Source organism: Mus pahari, chromosome 4, assembly GCF_900095145.1.
Source record: "Mus pahari chromosome 4, PAHARI_EIJ_v1.1, whole genome shotgun sequence".
Classification (NCBI taxonomy): Eukaryota; Metazoa; Chordata; class Mammalia; order Rodentia; family Muridae; genus Mus; species Mus pahari.
Window position 1 is genome coordinate 104,428,236 of NC_034593.1, and position 17,063 is coordinate 104,445,298.

The window sequence follows — 17,063 nt, forward strand, 5'->3', positions numbered from 1 at the left end:
GGAGGAGGAGGAGGAGGAGGAGGAGGAGGAGGAGGAGGGAGAAGTGGGAGGATCAACAGCCCACATTCCTCTTCAGAGCAAGCATGAGGCAAGTCTAAAACACTTGAGAACTTGTCTTAAGAATAGACAAACCAAAAACTTACACAGCACTGACCGATTTTACATTATCTCCTGTTAACCTCGTTTTCTCTTTCCCAGTATGTTGATAAAAGGCCAAGTATGTATGCTTTCGTTGCGGTGTTTGAACTGATCATTTTAGTCATAATTTAAAATAGATTTAAGACTCCATCGCTGAACTTCAGAAGGCTGTATTTTTAGGGTGGAATTATCGCACTTGGTTTTGTTTGGCCTCACTGCACTTTAAAATTGAAATATTCGCATTTATTTGCTGTGGTCTTTAGAAGGTTGGTGGTTTTTCTCTTATTCTCCACATGTCTCTAATGCTAATTTATTGAAGTTTCTCTTCCTGAAAAAGCTAGAGTGGTCTCTAAACAAACCACTTTTTTTTTTATACCTTACTTTATCAAGGTGAAAGCTTTTAACTTCTCTTAACTTTTTAAAATTGGGCCTTACCTTTAACTCCAAATCTCAGTGAATGGTTTTTTAAAAAGTTCTCTTCACAAAAGAATCTTTAAAAAAATCAGTTTATTAATGTTTAAAAGTTGATAAAGCTATGTGCAAAATGATCCACAAAAGTCAGGAACCTATTAAATACTATTTTTTTAAAAAAAGACATTTCTTTGTTTAATTGCACTCACTGAACACCAGACTAAAGAGACTAATATATTTTTATTCTCTGTAACATTTACACCCATCATCAATATCTACTGACAGCTGAAATAACGAATTCCTGATGTTCCCTGTCAGTTAAAGTAATGCTTTTTTTTGGGGGGGGGGTACAAAAGGGTGGCACTTTCTTAAAAACTACACATTCAATGGTGTTAACACAGGTTAGGAAGAAGTTCAATAAGATAACCTCAAAGAAACAAATACATTCGAAAACCAGAAACTGTTCTTTAAACAAAATACGACTATCCCCCAGTTGGTGGAAATGGATCACACAACATTCTGAAATCATCAATAAAAGTGCCAAAGATGCTGTATGGGTTAGAGAAAGCCATCGAGAAGCAGCTCTTCGTCTGCACAACGAAACCCTCACATTTCACCTCATGCTGTAGCTTTTGTTTGTTTGTTCGTTTGTTTTTGCTTTTCCCATATCACCTAAGATTCTGCCCAGTATAATTCAAATAAAGTAGACTTCTTTATTCACATTACAAACACATGTCCACTGTGGTTGTAATGGGAATAAGGAACAGGTGACGAAAAAAGGAACACATTTTCATCTTAAAGATGGCCTACCAAATTCCCCGACAACTTGACCCAGCTTACATGGAAACTTTGGCCTCAGCAAATAGCCTTCCCAGCAAATAGCTTGCTGGCTAGAGACAAATAAGAAAGAGACCCCTCCACAACCTCCTTCTGATGAACAAAAGTCAGGCAGTTATGATAGAAAGAAGGGGTGGTAAGGGGAGACAGGGTGAGAAGAAACAGAGGGTGGGGACATGCACACCACCCAACCAAGCTAAAGGGCACATACTCACGTTGACTTTACAGTGAGAGATCACAACACTTTCTCTTGGGACCTTAGTCTTTGAGGAGGGACCAGATGAGCCCTCTGGGAGCTTGACAATGCTAGACCTTTGGCTCAGTGCAAAATCAAAACTCCGGGGTATTGTCGGGGGGGGGGGGGCAGGAAACCCACTGCAAGCCAGACCTGATCTCCACCCTTCCCAGTGCATTGTTCACAATTACTACCTACCTACATCATGGTATCACCAGGCCGCACATTCTCCCTTCCCTCCCTCTCTCAGGCTCCCAGTTGCTCCTTCCTTGCAGCAGTGGAGAGCGAGAGACATTTTTGAAATGATGGGGTAGTGGGTGATCGAGTCAGAACGCTTCCCTCAGTATCAACAGCTTCCGGCTTTAAGAAGAAGAATTGACGTTTCCAGATGACATAATGGTCTCTGGGTTGTCCCCATCGTCCTTCTGTGGGTGGGAGGAGTTGTCTGATTTGCTGCGGCTAAATTCCATGCCTGGGATGATGGGCCTCTTGAATTTGCCAGCAGAGTCTCCGTTGGGACATTTGCAACAAGATACGATCCGGATGAAGGCCCGGCGCATCTCCTTGTTGGTCAGAGTGTAGATGATGGGGTTGGTACCTGAGTTCAGCACAGCCAGAACCAGGAAGTACTCTGCTTTGTACAGGATGTCACAAGTCTTCGCCTTGCAGCCCACATCTAACAGTAGTAGGATGAAGAGAGGGGCCCAGCAGGCAATGAAGACACTCAGGACAATGATCACCGTCTTCAGCAAGGCCAGAGACTTCTCAGAACTGCGACTGGCCTTGGAGATGTTCTTGCGGAAGGTCAGGCGGCGGCTCCGAGTCCTGACCAAGGAGTAGATCCTGCAGTAGAGGATGACGATGGAAAGCAGGAGCAGAGTGAAGACGGTGGTGCAGAAGAGAATATAGTGCTTGTGGTAGAGCGGGAGCACGGTGGAGCAGCTGGACAGCGAGCTGATGCAGTTCCAGCCCATGATGGGCAGGCCACCCAGAATGAGGGAGATGACCCAGCAGGCGCTGATCAGCAGAAAGGAGCGCGAGCTGTTGCTCCCGTTGTGTAGTTTCATCTTCAGCATGGTGATGTAGCGCTCAATGGCGATGGCAAGGAGGCTGAAGACTGACGCAGACAGAGCCACAAACATACTCCCTTCCCGCAGAAACCACTGGGCAGGTGTGAGCTTGTAGGTGGTGGCCCCAGACAACAGCAGGTTAGCTGTGTAAGCCACGCCTGCTAATAGGTCCGAGAGGGCTAGGTTGCCTATGAAATAGTACATGGGCCTGTGGAACTTCTTGGTTTTCCAAATAGTTAGCAAGACAAATATATTCTCTAGGATGATGAAGCAGCAGATGAGAATGAACACCACTGAAGTCAGTTTAATGCCATGGTCCTTCTCCGCCCAGCTGTTCAACTTGCCTGTGTAGTTGTAATGCCGGACTATGATATCATAGTTCCCGTAGTCAGAGACTGAGCTGCGGAGAGCCTTAACCTCCGGAATACTGGTGGACACCATAGCCGCTGACTTGTGTCCCCAGGAGCCCGGGGTGGTACTTCTCCAGGCAAACGCTAGAGGGCGAGGTTGAGCGAGCCTTCAGTTACAGCGAGGCCAGGTCAGTGAGCAATCCAATGCTTTTTTTTTTTTTTTTTTTTTTTTTTTTATGGCGCTTTTCCTTGGCTGGAGAGGCCTCCGAGAAACAGCAGCCTTAAACAAGTTACAAAGAAAAGAATTAGGGAAAATGCCCAACACACTAGCATAATTCATTCTAGCCAAGGCATTGCTCCAACTTTGTTGATTTGTTTTAAGGATACTTGGCCAGAGCCCAGGGAGGTAGTAACAAAACAAAAATAAACAAACAAAAGAGAAATGAAGTTAGAAAGAGAGGTAGAAAGAAAAAAAAATCTACCCAGACTCTGAGGAGACAAAACCTTCCCTTGGGTCACTAAATCCACCAAGATGGGAATGAGAGCCACCCATTCTAGTTTTCGACCCCACACCATTTCCACTGGCATTGCCACGTTCAGTGTCCAACCCTGAGAATCTTTCAAGCGTTGCCACCAGCCCAAGGGCCTTTTCTCACAGAAGGCACCAACTGCCCATTCTGGGTGCAGGGCAGATATGCATACCCCGGCAAGCACACACACACACACACACACACACACACACACACACACACACACACCTCAAAGAGACCAGCCCACCTTCTCACTACCGTGCCAAAAAAAAAAGTAGCTTTGTAGGAGGTCATTTGACAAGTAAGCCGTTTTCTGGGCTCTATTAATAACTGCCCTAGGAGCAGGTGTGCTGAGGGTCCGATGGTCAGAGGGTAAAGAGAGGTGTGGGCCGCCAGGCCTTGAAGTAAACAGGAAAGCTTGGCGCCTCCATGAAGCAACTGCCTATTCTTCTTTTAAAATTTTCTTTCTTTACTCCTCCACTCCACCCAACGGCCCAAAAGTCCATTTATTACATTTAAAGGTATTTATGGGGAACCCCTCCTAAGAGATTGCAGAAAATCCTAGACCTTTCTCCATGAACTGATTGCTTAAGAAAGTTTGAATTTTAGCCAACACTTACTTGCACACACACAAAAGTCACCCTGCTAGCGATAACGAAGCATGCCACTTTGGTTTGAACTTCAGGTACATTAATTTCCAGAAACACGTACTGCTAAATTTGCATGGGCACTTTTAACCTCCTCCGATCCCCACACCCCCCAACATTTGCCTTCTCTCAACAGAACTAGATATCCCTAAAGGGACACGCAGCACCAAGTTGGACACACAGCACTAAATAAGTATTCTAATGTCTGCACAGTAATTGATCAACTCTATAACAAATGAAGGGGGGAACACCCTAGAGACATTGTAGTCATTTCTGTGACAAAAGCTTACGAAACTCACTCAACTTTTCTCCACTTTTAACGCTACAGTCCACTCTCAGGCAATGGAAATTATTGGTGTGGTGCCTGATAATTTTTTTCTACAGGGTTTCAAAAAATAAACGTCCTCCCTTTTCTCCGTTCTAATGAGCCACAGCTTCTCTAGCACGCCCTCCCCCAGTCGTTTCTATAATTTGGAAATTGATCTCTTTTTTTTTTCTAACTTCATCAACTCCGTGCCCCAAGAAGAAGCCCGTCAAGAAGGGCTCCATAGCATCTTGGTGATGCCCGGGTTTGTTTTTGCTTTGTTTTTCTCAAAGTTTTTGTTTCGTTCGGGTTTAAAGGTTCGTTCTTGACACCTTGGACGCCCCATAGCCGGCGCCAGAGCCTGGGAGATTCACAACCCCCTACCTCGCTCAAGCCGGACGAAGAAGCTGCGTCCGCAGGACTCTGGGTCTACAGCGCGCGATCCGCATCTTGCTGCTGTAGGCGACTGACGGCGACCAGCTCACTCGCAAAGTTCCCTGAGCAGGGGTCCCCTCCCTCCTCAGCGGTGCACTCCAATGGCCAGCCCTGCCTGCGCTGCCCGCACCACTTCTGCAAGGCGAAGTCTCTGAGCGCCCCGCCGAGGCTGGGTGGCTCCTCTAGGAAGGGACTGGGAGGGGTTAATGCCTTTAACTCCTCCGCCCTCTGCCAGCGGCAGGGGGCCCCTCCAGGTCCAGGCTGCTAAGAAGCAGCCTCCCAGAAAGATCTGGGGCAGAGTGACTAAAATAAAACCAAATGAATAGGAGCCCCTCCGCCCCAACCAGCAGAGGTGGGGGGGGGGGGAAAGAGAGAGAGAAGGGGCGGAGCCTGGCAGCCCCTAAATTCTAATTCACAAATCACGTCTCAAGCCAGCTACCCGCAGTCCCCAGCGCGGGACCGGACTCCAAAACTAGGCATGGGGATCCCTGGGAAAACTTTTCTTCGTTGAAAATCTTAGAGGACAGAGGACAAGCCTGCATCTGGTAGAGTAGCTTCCTGGTCCCTGATCCCACAGCCCTGAGGATCCGTGTAGCCCGAGTGGCCCGGTGCCCTGGGGGCTACTTCCACGCGGTCAGGGGAAACCCAAGCCACTGCCCAGAGAGTCGCCACCACGCCGCAGGGAGGAGATCCTGAGATGGACGGAGGAGAACAGTCCCGAAGGACTGAAAAGCTTCTGTTCTCCACCTCCTCTCCCTCCCCCCCACCTCCACTCCGATCCTGGTGAAGCCTTGAAACTTGCGGTCTGGTGGGCAGAAAGTGGCTTTCCCCGGGTGCACGGTGAAGTGGGCCAGTGCTGTGCTTGGTGTTGGTCGGGGGTTCCCCTCGCTCAGCTGAGAGCGCAAAGCCAGGCGGTGTGCCCCAGATTCTGGGAAGCGCAGAGGCCTTTGAGGAGGTGGGCTGCTGCCCTGGCCTCGGAGATTTAAACAATCCACCAGTTCAGGAATTTCCACAGGGGAAAGAGGTTGCCTGCCCTTACACTGGCCAGCTCCTACAGCCCCCAGCCTAAAGCTGGCCTCCTCTTCTCTCCCTTTCTACTTGAGAGATAACGAAGAGATCCCCAAATCTAAAGAATCGCGCCTCGTCCACATTTTTCTATTGCTAGATAATGCTAGATTGCAGCTGAAGAGGCCTTGGTCAGATTTGTCTGAGAAGCAAATTGAGGCCTTTATGCCTTGTCTGTCTGTTGTCCTACTGTTAAAAAGAGGTTTCACCCAAGTCCCCTGTTCGCTGCATTGCCTTCCCACCCTGAGCAGATGTGATCACAAAACTTCCTCTGCTGTGCAGTTTCATTTAACAGACACACCCTGTACCTGAATGACTCAAGAGACACAGAAGAAACAAACAACAGACCCCTACCTTCTGGGATTTTATGAACTTGCAAAAAAAAAAAAACAAGTAGCTGTTAATTCACATTTGCCTAGAAGCACTCATTACCAACTTCCTACCTTACATACATACCCACAAACTACAGATCTTGCAAAACAATATGGAAACCAAGATAACAGCCACCCAGTCTCCTCCGGAAAAGACAGAGTCTGAGACAGGTTTCATTTGGAAGAGGAGATAACTTACATCTGTCACAGTGCTGCAAGGAGTTAGCTTCCTCTTCTCCCACTAACAACTTACGAGGTGTTTAAGGAGGGGGACTGTGCACTTTGTTGTCCTGAGATGTAATGGTCACTGTTCCATGAAGCAATGGAGTAGCATGGGCCATTCTATCCACGAGCAACCCTCAGCCCTGAGAGACCTGTAGATTGTCCAGGTAGTATGTGGCAGAGATGGGCCACCAAATCTAAGGTGTCTTGCCTGCCTGCTCAAATGCTGTCAATCAGCTTAGAACTTCGAATTCCTTTCCTGGACAGAGGAGACTTCTGGACTTGGACTCCTTACATTTGTACTTCTGATTGTGCTGATCTTTACATGTGCATAAAACTATTACTAATGAATACAGAGTGTTTGTACATGGAGGGGGGAGAGTGAACTTCTCAAGCTTGGGTTATCCCACTCAGCTATACATCCATATCATTGATATACACAAATAGCCAGGCACAGTGGTGCATGTCTGTAATCTCAGAATTTGTAGAGGCAGGAAGATCAGAAGTTCAAGGTTATCCTCAGCTATATAGTGAGTTGAGATACTTGAGGCTATACCACACACACACACACACACACACACACACACACACACACACACACACACACACCAAAGGCTTGGGGATATTGCAGAGGTAGACTGTTTCCTTAATAAGTACAACACCTTGGATTCAGTTCCCAGTACTGTGAGAAGAAAAGATAGGCCATGCATAGTGACAAATGCCTTTGATTCCAGCATTCCAGAGGCAAGTGCAGGGTAGATTTCTGTACGTCTGAAGCCAGACTAGTCTATATAGTTAGATCCAGGTTAGCCAGGGCTATGTAGTGAGATCTTGTCTCAAACAAAAAGAAAGAAGGAAAAAAAAATACTGCAAAGATAGACACATTGTATAGTCAGGGTTCTCTGAAGGGACAGAACTGATGGTGGCCTGGCTGGCTAGTCCAGCAATGGCCATGTCCTGACAGGTCAGGCATCTAGTAGCCACCCGTTCAGGAGCCTGAATGCTTCGTCAATCCCAGTCTGGTTCTGGAGTCCTAGAGAACAGTTGCTCACCAGCCTCCGTTGAAGCCTTGAAGAAGTATGTCCTACGAGCCTCCGCAGCAGAGCAGATGAACTTGTCAGTGAGAGTAAAGGCGAACGGGGGAAAAGCAAACGCTTGCTTCCTCCCGTGTTCTTTTAGGAGAGCTGCTACCAAAGGGTGTGCCCTAAATTTGGCGTGGGTCTTCTCACTTCAAATGATCCTGTCAAGAAAAACCCCTCAGGCATGCCTAGCTGCTTGGGTTTTAGCTGATTCCAGATTGACAACCAAGAGTCCATATGGCCCATATATAGATATAGGTCTACATAACTATAGGTATTAGAATCTTATGTAGCCCAGGATGGCCTTAAAATGCACTCATTCACCATAGACAATCTCAGTTTCTGATGCTCCTTCTTCCACTTCTAGTGTTGGTACTGCAGGCATGCACCGTCACACCTGGCTTTATGTCTAAACAGTACAGGGGGCCAAACCCAGGGCTTTATGCAAGCTAGGCAAGTACTCTACCAACCTAGCTACCTCCTGATGAATGCTACCTGACACTTCTCAGTGCCCATATTATTACAGACCTAGAGAAAACTTGTACTTTCACTAATTATAATCAGAATATATATATATATATATATATATATATATATATATATATATATTCCTTTACTCCTTAAATCCTTGTAGCTTAATGCCTACAAGGTAGGTGCTATTATTATTCTAATTTTACAAACAAGAAAAAATGGGTTCCATGTATATTAAACATGCTGGTTAATGTGAGACATGACCATAGACAGACTGTAGAATCATAGCCACCACCACCAAACCACTTAGATAAACCTCAAGTACATTAAAGAATTACTCGTGGGAAATCTTTTCTGACCGTCACTGAGGACAACATGCAGGCCTGGCCAAGTATTGTAAAGAGCACAGATGTCTTGCAGGCGATGATTTGGTAATGGTCACCGTTATTATACATCTCTGAGATGTAAAATGTGTAAGACTGTTGGGCAAATGGTAAAATCCAGCAAGGCTTGTTCCTAGACAACGCGGTCTGGTAAATTCCAGGTTTCTAGCACCACACCCTTTAAGACCCACAGGTAAAAGACAGCTCTAAGAACTGTGCCCTCCAGCTAATTCCTGGCCTGAAGTCTAGCCCTTTTTCTGCCTGGAAGCTACTCCCTGCATTCCCACCTTACTAAGGACACACTTAAGGACACACTTCCGCTGTGTGTCCTGTTCCTGTTATGGTGGCTCCACTTCAGGGTTCTAACTTCAAGGTGGCTTCCCTGCCCTTCAGTGTTTTCCCTTAAGAGTTGTCAGATGAAATAACACACGATCCTTAAGCTATATAGTATAGATAAATAAGTACATACTCGTCCATCTGGGGGATCAAAGGCAAGGGAGTAAACTGTGCCTCCTCTTTGCTAATTTCTGACTACTCTCTTTTCTATTTATTCTGGTTGATTTTCAACTCATCCCGCCTCTCAAGACCCAGGGAAATGCAGCAGCGTTCTTTCTCGTTTACTCATAGGAAAACAACTAGTCTCCCATTTCTCACAGAGAAAACTGTATGATAACCTCACTTTCCTGACTCTTGGAGTTCCAGCTCAATAACAGAGCTGCCCCTGGCATGTCTGTTCTACCTGTTTGACAAGTGAAACCCATTTTTTACTCTTTGAAAGCAAACTCTTTCCCTATCAATCACCTCACTGGATCCCTCAGAGCTTTCTAAGACCCGGCTCCATTGCTCAATCCCTCTTATAAACAGTTTTTGGTTATTTCTTTTCCCAAAGATTTATTTTTGGTTTTATTTACGTGTATGTAGGGGTTCACATGGAGGCCAGAGAAAACCGTCAGATACCCTGGAGCTGGACTCACAGGATGTCCTGAGCTGCCCCACGTGGGTGCTGGGAACAGAACTTGTGTCCTCTGGAAGAGCAGTGAGTACTCTTAACCTCTGAGCCTGCTCCTCAGACCTCTGGCACAGTTTGGTTTCTGATATTTTTAGTTTCTCTGTATCTGTCTCTGGCTGTCTCTCTGTCTGTCTGTCTGTCTGTCTGTCTGTCTNTGTCTGTCTGTCTGTCTGTCTCTCTCTCTCTCTCTCTCTCTCTCTCTCTCTCTGTGTGTGTGTGTGTGTGTGTGTGCTGGGGAGAGAGTGTGTGTGTATGTATGTGTGTGTGTGTGTGTTGGGGGAGTGTGTGTGTGTGTGTGTGTCTCTCTCTCTCTCTCTCTCTGTGTCTCTGTGTGTGTGTGTTCTTTTCTTCTGACACAGAATCTTACACTGGCCTACAGTGCCTCCTGCCTCCGTCCTGAGTGCTGGGGTTACAGGAATGTGCCAGCCTGTCTAGATTGGTTTCTGATGACTTTTAGCCCTCAAGTTATATCAATATCTATGTGTTTCTTATACCAAAACCTCAATGTCTTCTGCTTATCCAAGGGTTCACCATATACCTTCTTGCTTGCCAACGGTTCAAACTGCATAGATAAATGTGGTGGCGCCCTGAAAACGGACTTGGGTTCAGCCTTACTGTTGCCAATTTTGCGCCACACCACTACCACCCCCATAAACACTTTTTGTCTTGTTTTGAGACAGATTCTCTCTATGTAGCTCTGGCTGTTCTGCAACTCACTGTACAGACTAGGCTGGCCTCACAATCATGGAGAACCACCTGCTTCTGCCTTCTAGGTGGTGGGATTAAAGTAGTGTAATCCATACCCGCTTAAACCTTGATGACCCAGGATTTCCACTGATTTTTCATAGCATTTGTCTTGCAATGCCTTTTCCTATGGTTTTTACTTAGGTTATAAGACCGTAGGTTTCCATACACTTTTCTCATACCTCTCAGGCATTTGTAGTGGTTGAGCCTTCCTCTAGCTCCTCATTTTTCTTTCCTCTTATTTCACTCCTTGCTTGAACTTTTCAACTCCCAATATCCTCCTTCTCAACCTTTGTAATAAAACCCCCATATTCCATATTTGACTATCTCCCTCATTCTTGCACTTCCCTATGGCCTGGCAAGAGTTTCTTGCTTTCACATGTACTCCAAGCTGAAGACACAACGGACTGGAAGTCAGAACCCGCATGAGAGCACATGAGTATTTATCGCTCCTTCTTTATTTCTTCAGTGACTCCAACAATGGATTCTTTTCGTTTCCATGAGTTTGCAAATTTTCTGTAGTGTTAACATCATAATTTTAATATCTAGCTTTATCCCATGGTACCCTGATAGAATATAAGGTGTTATTTCAACTTTGCTGTATTTGTTGAGACATGTCTTATGCCCTAATTTGTGGTCAGTTTTGGAGAAAGTCCCATGGTCTGCTGAGAAGAATGCATTTTTTTTGTTTGTTTATTTTAGTCTTTTGTGTGTTTGTTTGTTTTGTATACAACATCTCTGTCCTGAGGCTTTCTCTGTAGAGCAAGAAGGCCTGAAACTCACTGAGATCTGACTACCTCTGCCTCCCAAGCACTGGGATTAAAGGTGTGTGCCACTACCGTCTACTTAGAATGCATATTTAGTGTTTGAGTGGAATGGTCTGTAGAGGCCTATTAACTCTGTCTTATTTATGATGTTACTTAAAATCCAGTGTCTCTCTGTTTAATCTTTGTCTAGATGAATCTGATTATTGATGAAGGTGGACTCTGAAGTCACCTACTACCTCTATTTTGGAGTCAATTTGGGACTGGACATCTAATAGTATTTCTTTTATGAAACTGGACACATATATATTACATTTGTAGTATCTTCTTGATGGATTGTTCCTTTAATGATGAAATGACTTCCTTATTCTTCTGATAAGTTTTGAGATAAAATCTATTTTGTCAGATGTTATGAAAGTTACAATTGCTTTTTTTTCCCCACTTGCTTGGGTGACTGGAAGGCAAGGAAAAAGAATTGGATGACCCTTTATCATCTTTTTATACTAAGAGATTTTTTTTTTTAATCTTTGATGATGCAAGATGTTTTTCCCCCCTTGGAGGCAACAAAAAGATGGATTTTATCCAATCTGTTAGTCTGTTTCTTTTTATTGGGGAATCACAACCATTAGTATTCAGAGTTATTGGAAAATTCACTTTCATTTCTACCATTTTGTTGATTTTGTGGCCCTTCATAGACATCTTTTGGCTAATAGCTCTGGTATTCTTTATTTACCCCCCTGTGGCCTCTTATGTTGTTTATGCTTCTCTTCTGTCCAAAGTGTTCCTTTGAGTATCCTCTGTAGATCTGGCTTAGGGAATCATAAAGTCCTTTAATCTGTGTTCATCACGTAGGTTTTTATTGCCCCTTCATCTTCAGTAGATAATTTTGCTGAGTATAATGGTTTAGAATGGAAGTTGTGGCCCTTGAGAACTTGGGACACATCTTTCCAGGGTCTTCTGAACTTTAGAAGTTTCTACCCATGATCAGCTGACATTCCCATGGGTTTTTCTTTATAAATGGCTTCACCTTTTCTCTCTTGCAGCTTCTAATATCTTTTTTTTGTGTGTGTGTTCTGTGTTTCTAAAGTTTTGAATATAATAATATATCATAGAGGTTTTCCTGTCAAGTCTTGTTTATTTGGCATTCTATAGACTCTTGTACCTGAGTGAGCAGCTCTTTCTTTAGACTTGAAATTTTATCTTGTATAATCTTAATAAAAATACTTTCGATGCGTTTCTTCTGACATTTTTTTCTTTTTCCTTAGCTCATAATTTGAAGGTTAGATGTTTTCACAGTCCTCCCAAACTCTCCAGTGTCCCATTCGTGCATTTTGAAAAGGTTGTCATTGACCAGTACTGAGTGATCCAATTCTTTTCCCCTGTCTTCCAGTCTCAATACAGCTTTATACAATCCATGCTCTCCTAAGCCTTTCCATCGAGGTTTTTGTTTGGCTGGTTGCACTTTTTATCTCCAGCATATTTTGGTTTTACTTTCTTCAACATTTCTTTCTTCTCTATTGAATTCCACTTTCATATCATGCATTGACTTTCCCATTTTGTTCTGTCCTTTGCTTTAATTCTCTTGGAGAGCAATTGCATTTCTAAGAGTCAGTTGATGGTAGTTATGATCATTCTCTTGAATTCTTTGTCAGAATGTCCTTCTAGGCCATTCGTTCTGGGGACCATTGCTATGAGTTAGTAATTTTGGAGGAGACATGTTGTCTTGGTTTTCTGTGTTGTTTTTGTGCTATGGCCTGTGCATATAGAATTAGGTAAGTCTTTCTTTCTTTCTTTCTTTCTTTCTTTCTTTCTTTCTTTCTTTCTTTCTTCTTTCTTTTCAAGTTATTTTTCTTCTTTCAATGGAGGCATTTACAAAGTTCAGGAAGGGATTGTATTCCTGATAGACTAAGTCATAATAGGTTTGAGATGTCATTTTCTTTTTCTTTTTTTTTTTTTCTTTTTTTTTTTTTGGTTTTTCAAGACAGGGTTTCTCTGTGTAGCTCTGGCTGTCCTGGAACTTACTCTGTAGACCAGGCTGGCCTCAAATTCAGAAATTCACCTGCCTCTGCCTCCCAAGTGCTGATGTCATTTTCTTCTGTGAGAGCTGCTATTGAGTTCTACAATATCTATTCAAATTTGACTCTGTTTAGTGGCTATGGCTTCTTGGATCAAGAGCTGAAATGGAGTTCCCAAGGCAACTTACACCGCTCTATCTGGAGGAAGTCAAGTGTCTCACCTGGTCTGAGAGGCATTGATACATCTAAGTAGAGGCCAAACCCTCACTTGATGCTTGAGATGTGAAGCAGGCAGTGTACCTGGGAGGGGTGGTTTTGTGGGCTGAGCCCAAACAAGCAAAGTGTGTGAGGCCCTGCAAGCAGGCAACTAGCAGGTGATTGGTGTGGGGGTGGGGCAGAGAGTGGGGGTTGTTTAGGGAACTGGTAGGGAAGAGGGGTTGTCAAAAGAGGTAAAGGGTTCCAGAGGGGTAATGGATAGGACTTTGGGAGTCCTTAAGAGATACAAGAAGTCTGTGGAGGAGGAGGCACAGAGTCATGGTGAGCAGAAGGCTGGCATGGCGACTCCTTAGGGAGGGACCCATAGGAGGCTGGGAATTGGGATCCCAAAAGGTTTGTGGTTGGAGTTTTGGGTGACTTTTTAAAAATAAAGGCATTAGACCTACTACCAAGGAAGATGCCTCCTGACTCAGTATCATCCCAAAGACTTCAGCTTCTTAAAAACCTGTTTGTCCCTGGTGTCCTCTCTTGAGTACCCTCTACCTCTTTACCATTTCCCTCAAAGCTTAAATGACAACATAAGCATTTTTAACAGATAGAGCAGTGACATGGCCAAAGGATGACAATAGCCAAGGGGCTGCTGTGATTTCTGCCATAGCTGCTCAGGATTTCCAATATACTAAAAGAAAACTTAGAAATGTCCCCTATTTAGCTGAAACCTTAGTGGGAGACACTGAGTCACAAGCATGCATGCCTTGGGCCATTTCTAGATTCCTCTCTCTTGGGATTAGCAGGAGATAAGTATGCTAGTGCACGCTTCTAAATTTAGTGGTAGTTTGCTGTTAGCCAGCCCCAAATCAGCCAGGACATCACTCCTCACCCTACCCTGCTCTCCCCAACCCCTTACTGCCAGAGCTTTTAAGATCCTGTCTTTGTCTTGAATTTTCTGAAAGTTGGCAAAGATCTATCATGGTCAAACTCTGTTTTCCTCCTTACATTGTCCCAAGGAAATCCCAAAGTTTCGTGTACACTTCAATTTAGAAATTTAACTCTCTCAGCTTAGAATTAGTTCTATGGCCCGGGGGCGTGGCTCGGCAGATCTGTTGTCTCACTTCTTCAAGTCTGGGTTAATCCCTGATACCATAAGTGAAACCTCAATTATCAACCGACTCAGGAGTTTCCCCCATCCAAATGGCACAGATTTCTAGTAAACGACTTCAACACACACGACTTAGCAGACAGTTGAGTGCCTTCCTTCGAGTTCTCAGCTTTACCTCAGGACCCTGATTCACACATTCAGCAAAGGTTTACTTAAAACTTCCTTTTGTTTAAATATTTTAAGAAAAAACAGGCAATCAGAGTTTTGTTTTTTGAGACTGAGTCTCATTAAGTCACTCTGACTGGCCTTGAATTCACAGAAATCCCCTTCCCTCTGCTTCTTGAATTTTAGGATTAAAAAAAAAAAAAAACTTTTTTCCCCCTTTTTAAAGTTTTCTTTATCCAACCTCGTCTTGTATTCCTTCAAGGTCTTTTTCTTTTTTTCTTTTAGTTTCTTTCGCGTGAGCTGAGTTCACTGGTGGCCCTTGTCTGTTTGTCGTTTAGATTTGAGTCACACCTTAAAATGACAAGACAGCGTATCTGGGCACGAATGAGTCCAAAGCAGTGATCACTGGAAGGTGATCGACGGAGCCTGACAGTCAGAGACTCCTAACTACAGCTATCTTTAGGCTATTTCTTAGTCAGTCAAAGCAAACCCTTCCATCCTTTCTGGAGACTATCAAGCTAATCTGGAAAATGTGAGGCCTGGAATTACCTTCCCATCCAGCACAGACTTCCACGGAAGCTACCACCTTCATCTTGGCCTTCACCTCTCAAAGTCATTAGCTCAGCCCCTCTAACACCAGCCTTTGCAGTTCACTAGACACAATCCACCTCCCCACAGGGCTGGATGGAGATCATATTTGGCAGAAGGAAGGACCTAAGGTTCCACTCTGGTTGTTGACGTGAGGTTCGGTGGCCTTAACCTTTTGATACTCCGCCTCCAACCTTGATTTTCTCTTTGAGACAGAATGCCATTCCTTGCTTATCTGGAACTCAGTATGCAGCCCAGGCTAGCCTGGATCTCACAACACTCCTCAGACTTTAGCATCCCCCCAAAAGTTGGAATACGGGCCTGTGCCCCACCTTAACTCTCTAAGCCTGTTTTCAAAGGTGCTTGGGTCACAGTTTGGGCCTCTTGGGTGTTCTGGGGAGCAAGTCAGCTTCCTTCTGTGACCCGTCCCTTGTAGCTGTCTCTGCCTTCCTTGGTTCCCCTGATCAGCGCTCATCTTTCTACTTTTCAGCTTCCAGAATTAGGTAGCTGTCATCTCTTCTTATCTGCCAATCTTCTTTGTTTACAAAGAAAGAAATCCCGTTGCCATGACACCATCGAAAGTGTCAGTGTGGAGGGAAGTGAAAGTGCTCACCATCTTTGAACAGAGGTCATTTCTATTCTTACTTCAGCCTGTGCCTTGCCCTCTCTGATGTCACAAGGTCTCCTGAGAGAGTTCAACCCTGGCGATGCTTGTTCTGGCAGAGCTCTGGAGCCTGGGCATGGCCAACCACCCTCATTCAAAGCCTCCATATGCCCTTCCGCATCTGTGCTCTCTCCTTTATTCTGACCTTTATCACTCTTTCTCAGTGCTTTGAGCAGGACCTTTCTGCGCTACGGATGCTGTCCTATCTCCAGTCACATGGGGCAATGGCACAGCCTGAGTTATGTGTCAAACAGTGTCTAAAGAAGAAATGCACAGGTAAAAACAACTCAATGACTGAGGTTTTACAAAGTAACACATTTTACTAATGAGGAAGCCATGCACCAAGAGCTTAAATAACTGAAGTGGCTTTTAAACTACTGGGCATATTGCCTCTACAAATGTGTGCATACATGGTGTCCCTTCATATCTATCCATACACTCCTAGACTTCCTCATCTACCCAGAGTCTTCGTACCTACTACATACTGCTTTTTAAAGAAAGTTTGGTGTGTGTGTGTGTGTGTGTGTGTGTGTGAATGCATGTGTGGGTGTGTGTGTCTGTGTGCATGTGTGTGTGTGTAGAGTTTGTGGAGGTCACTTCCTTCTTACCATCTAAGTCCTGGGTAACAAACTTACTTGATAGCAATCGAGGTGAGAAAATCCATCCTAAATGTCAATCACACCATTCCTCAAGCTGGAATCCTAGCCTGAACAAAAAAAAGATACAAGAACCTGAGAACCAACGCCCATTGCTCCCTGCTTCCTGTCTGTGGGTGTACAGTGGCCGGCTGTCCCAGCTCCCGCATCAGGCCTCCCACCATGATGGTCTGTACCCTCAGATTCTGAACCAAAATAGCACCTTCTTTTTGTAATTTCTCCCCCCCCCCCACCAAGTACTTTGTTACAGCAAAGAGAAAAGTAATTACTATAGCCTCGGTGAGAAAAACCACACTGAATGTTCCTGCTGTTGAGTGTAGCCGCACCTACCACAGGCCACCTCAACCATAACGACCAGAAATCTCTCTGCAACTGTAAGCCGAACTAAATGTTTGTTTGTACGGGTCGAGGTAGGGTTTCGCTGGAGAGCACCGGCTGACTGCAGCCTCACTGGGTTGCCCAGGCTAGACCTGAATTCTTGATTCTCCTCCCACAGCCCCCCAGGTGCTGTGATTACAACTGTGGACCAACACATTCAGCTTCAAGATTGTGTGTGTGTGTGTGTGTGTGTGTGTGTGTGTGTGTGTGTGTGTGT

General features: G+C 44.8%; 1 protein-coding gene across 1 annotated transcript; it reads right to left on the reverse strand.

The window, feature by feature from the left end:
- Positions 1-630: 630 nt before the first annotated feature.
- On the reverse strand, positions 631-5,264 carry S1pr1 (sphingosine-1-phosphate receptor 1). The gene is made up of 2 exons (XM_021195959.2): positions 4,907-5,264; positions 631-3,321 (listed from the first exon to the last, which is right to left on the reverse strand). The coding sequence occupies exon 2, from the start codon at positions 3,130-3,132 to the stop codon at positions 1,984-1,986; it is 1,149 nt and encodes a 382-aa protein (XP_021051618.1). The 5' UTR covers positions 3,133-3,321; positions 4,907-5,264; the 3' UTR covers positions 631-1,983.
- Between the last annotated feature and the right edge of the window lie 11,799 nt (positions 5,265-17,063).

Excerpts from the sequence above, each read along its gene's own strand:
- S1pr1 (XM_021195959.2), bottom strand. The coding sequence starts at position 3,132 with ATGGTGTCCACCAGTATTCCGGAGGTTAAGGCTCTCCGCAGCTCAGTC.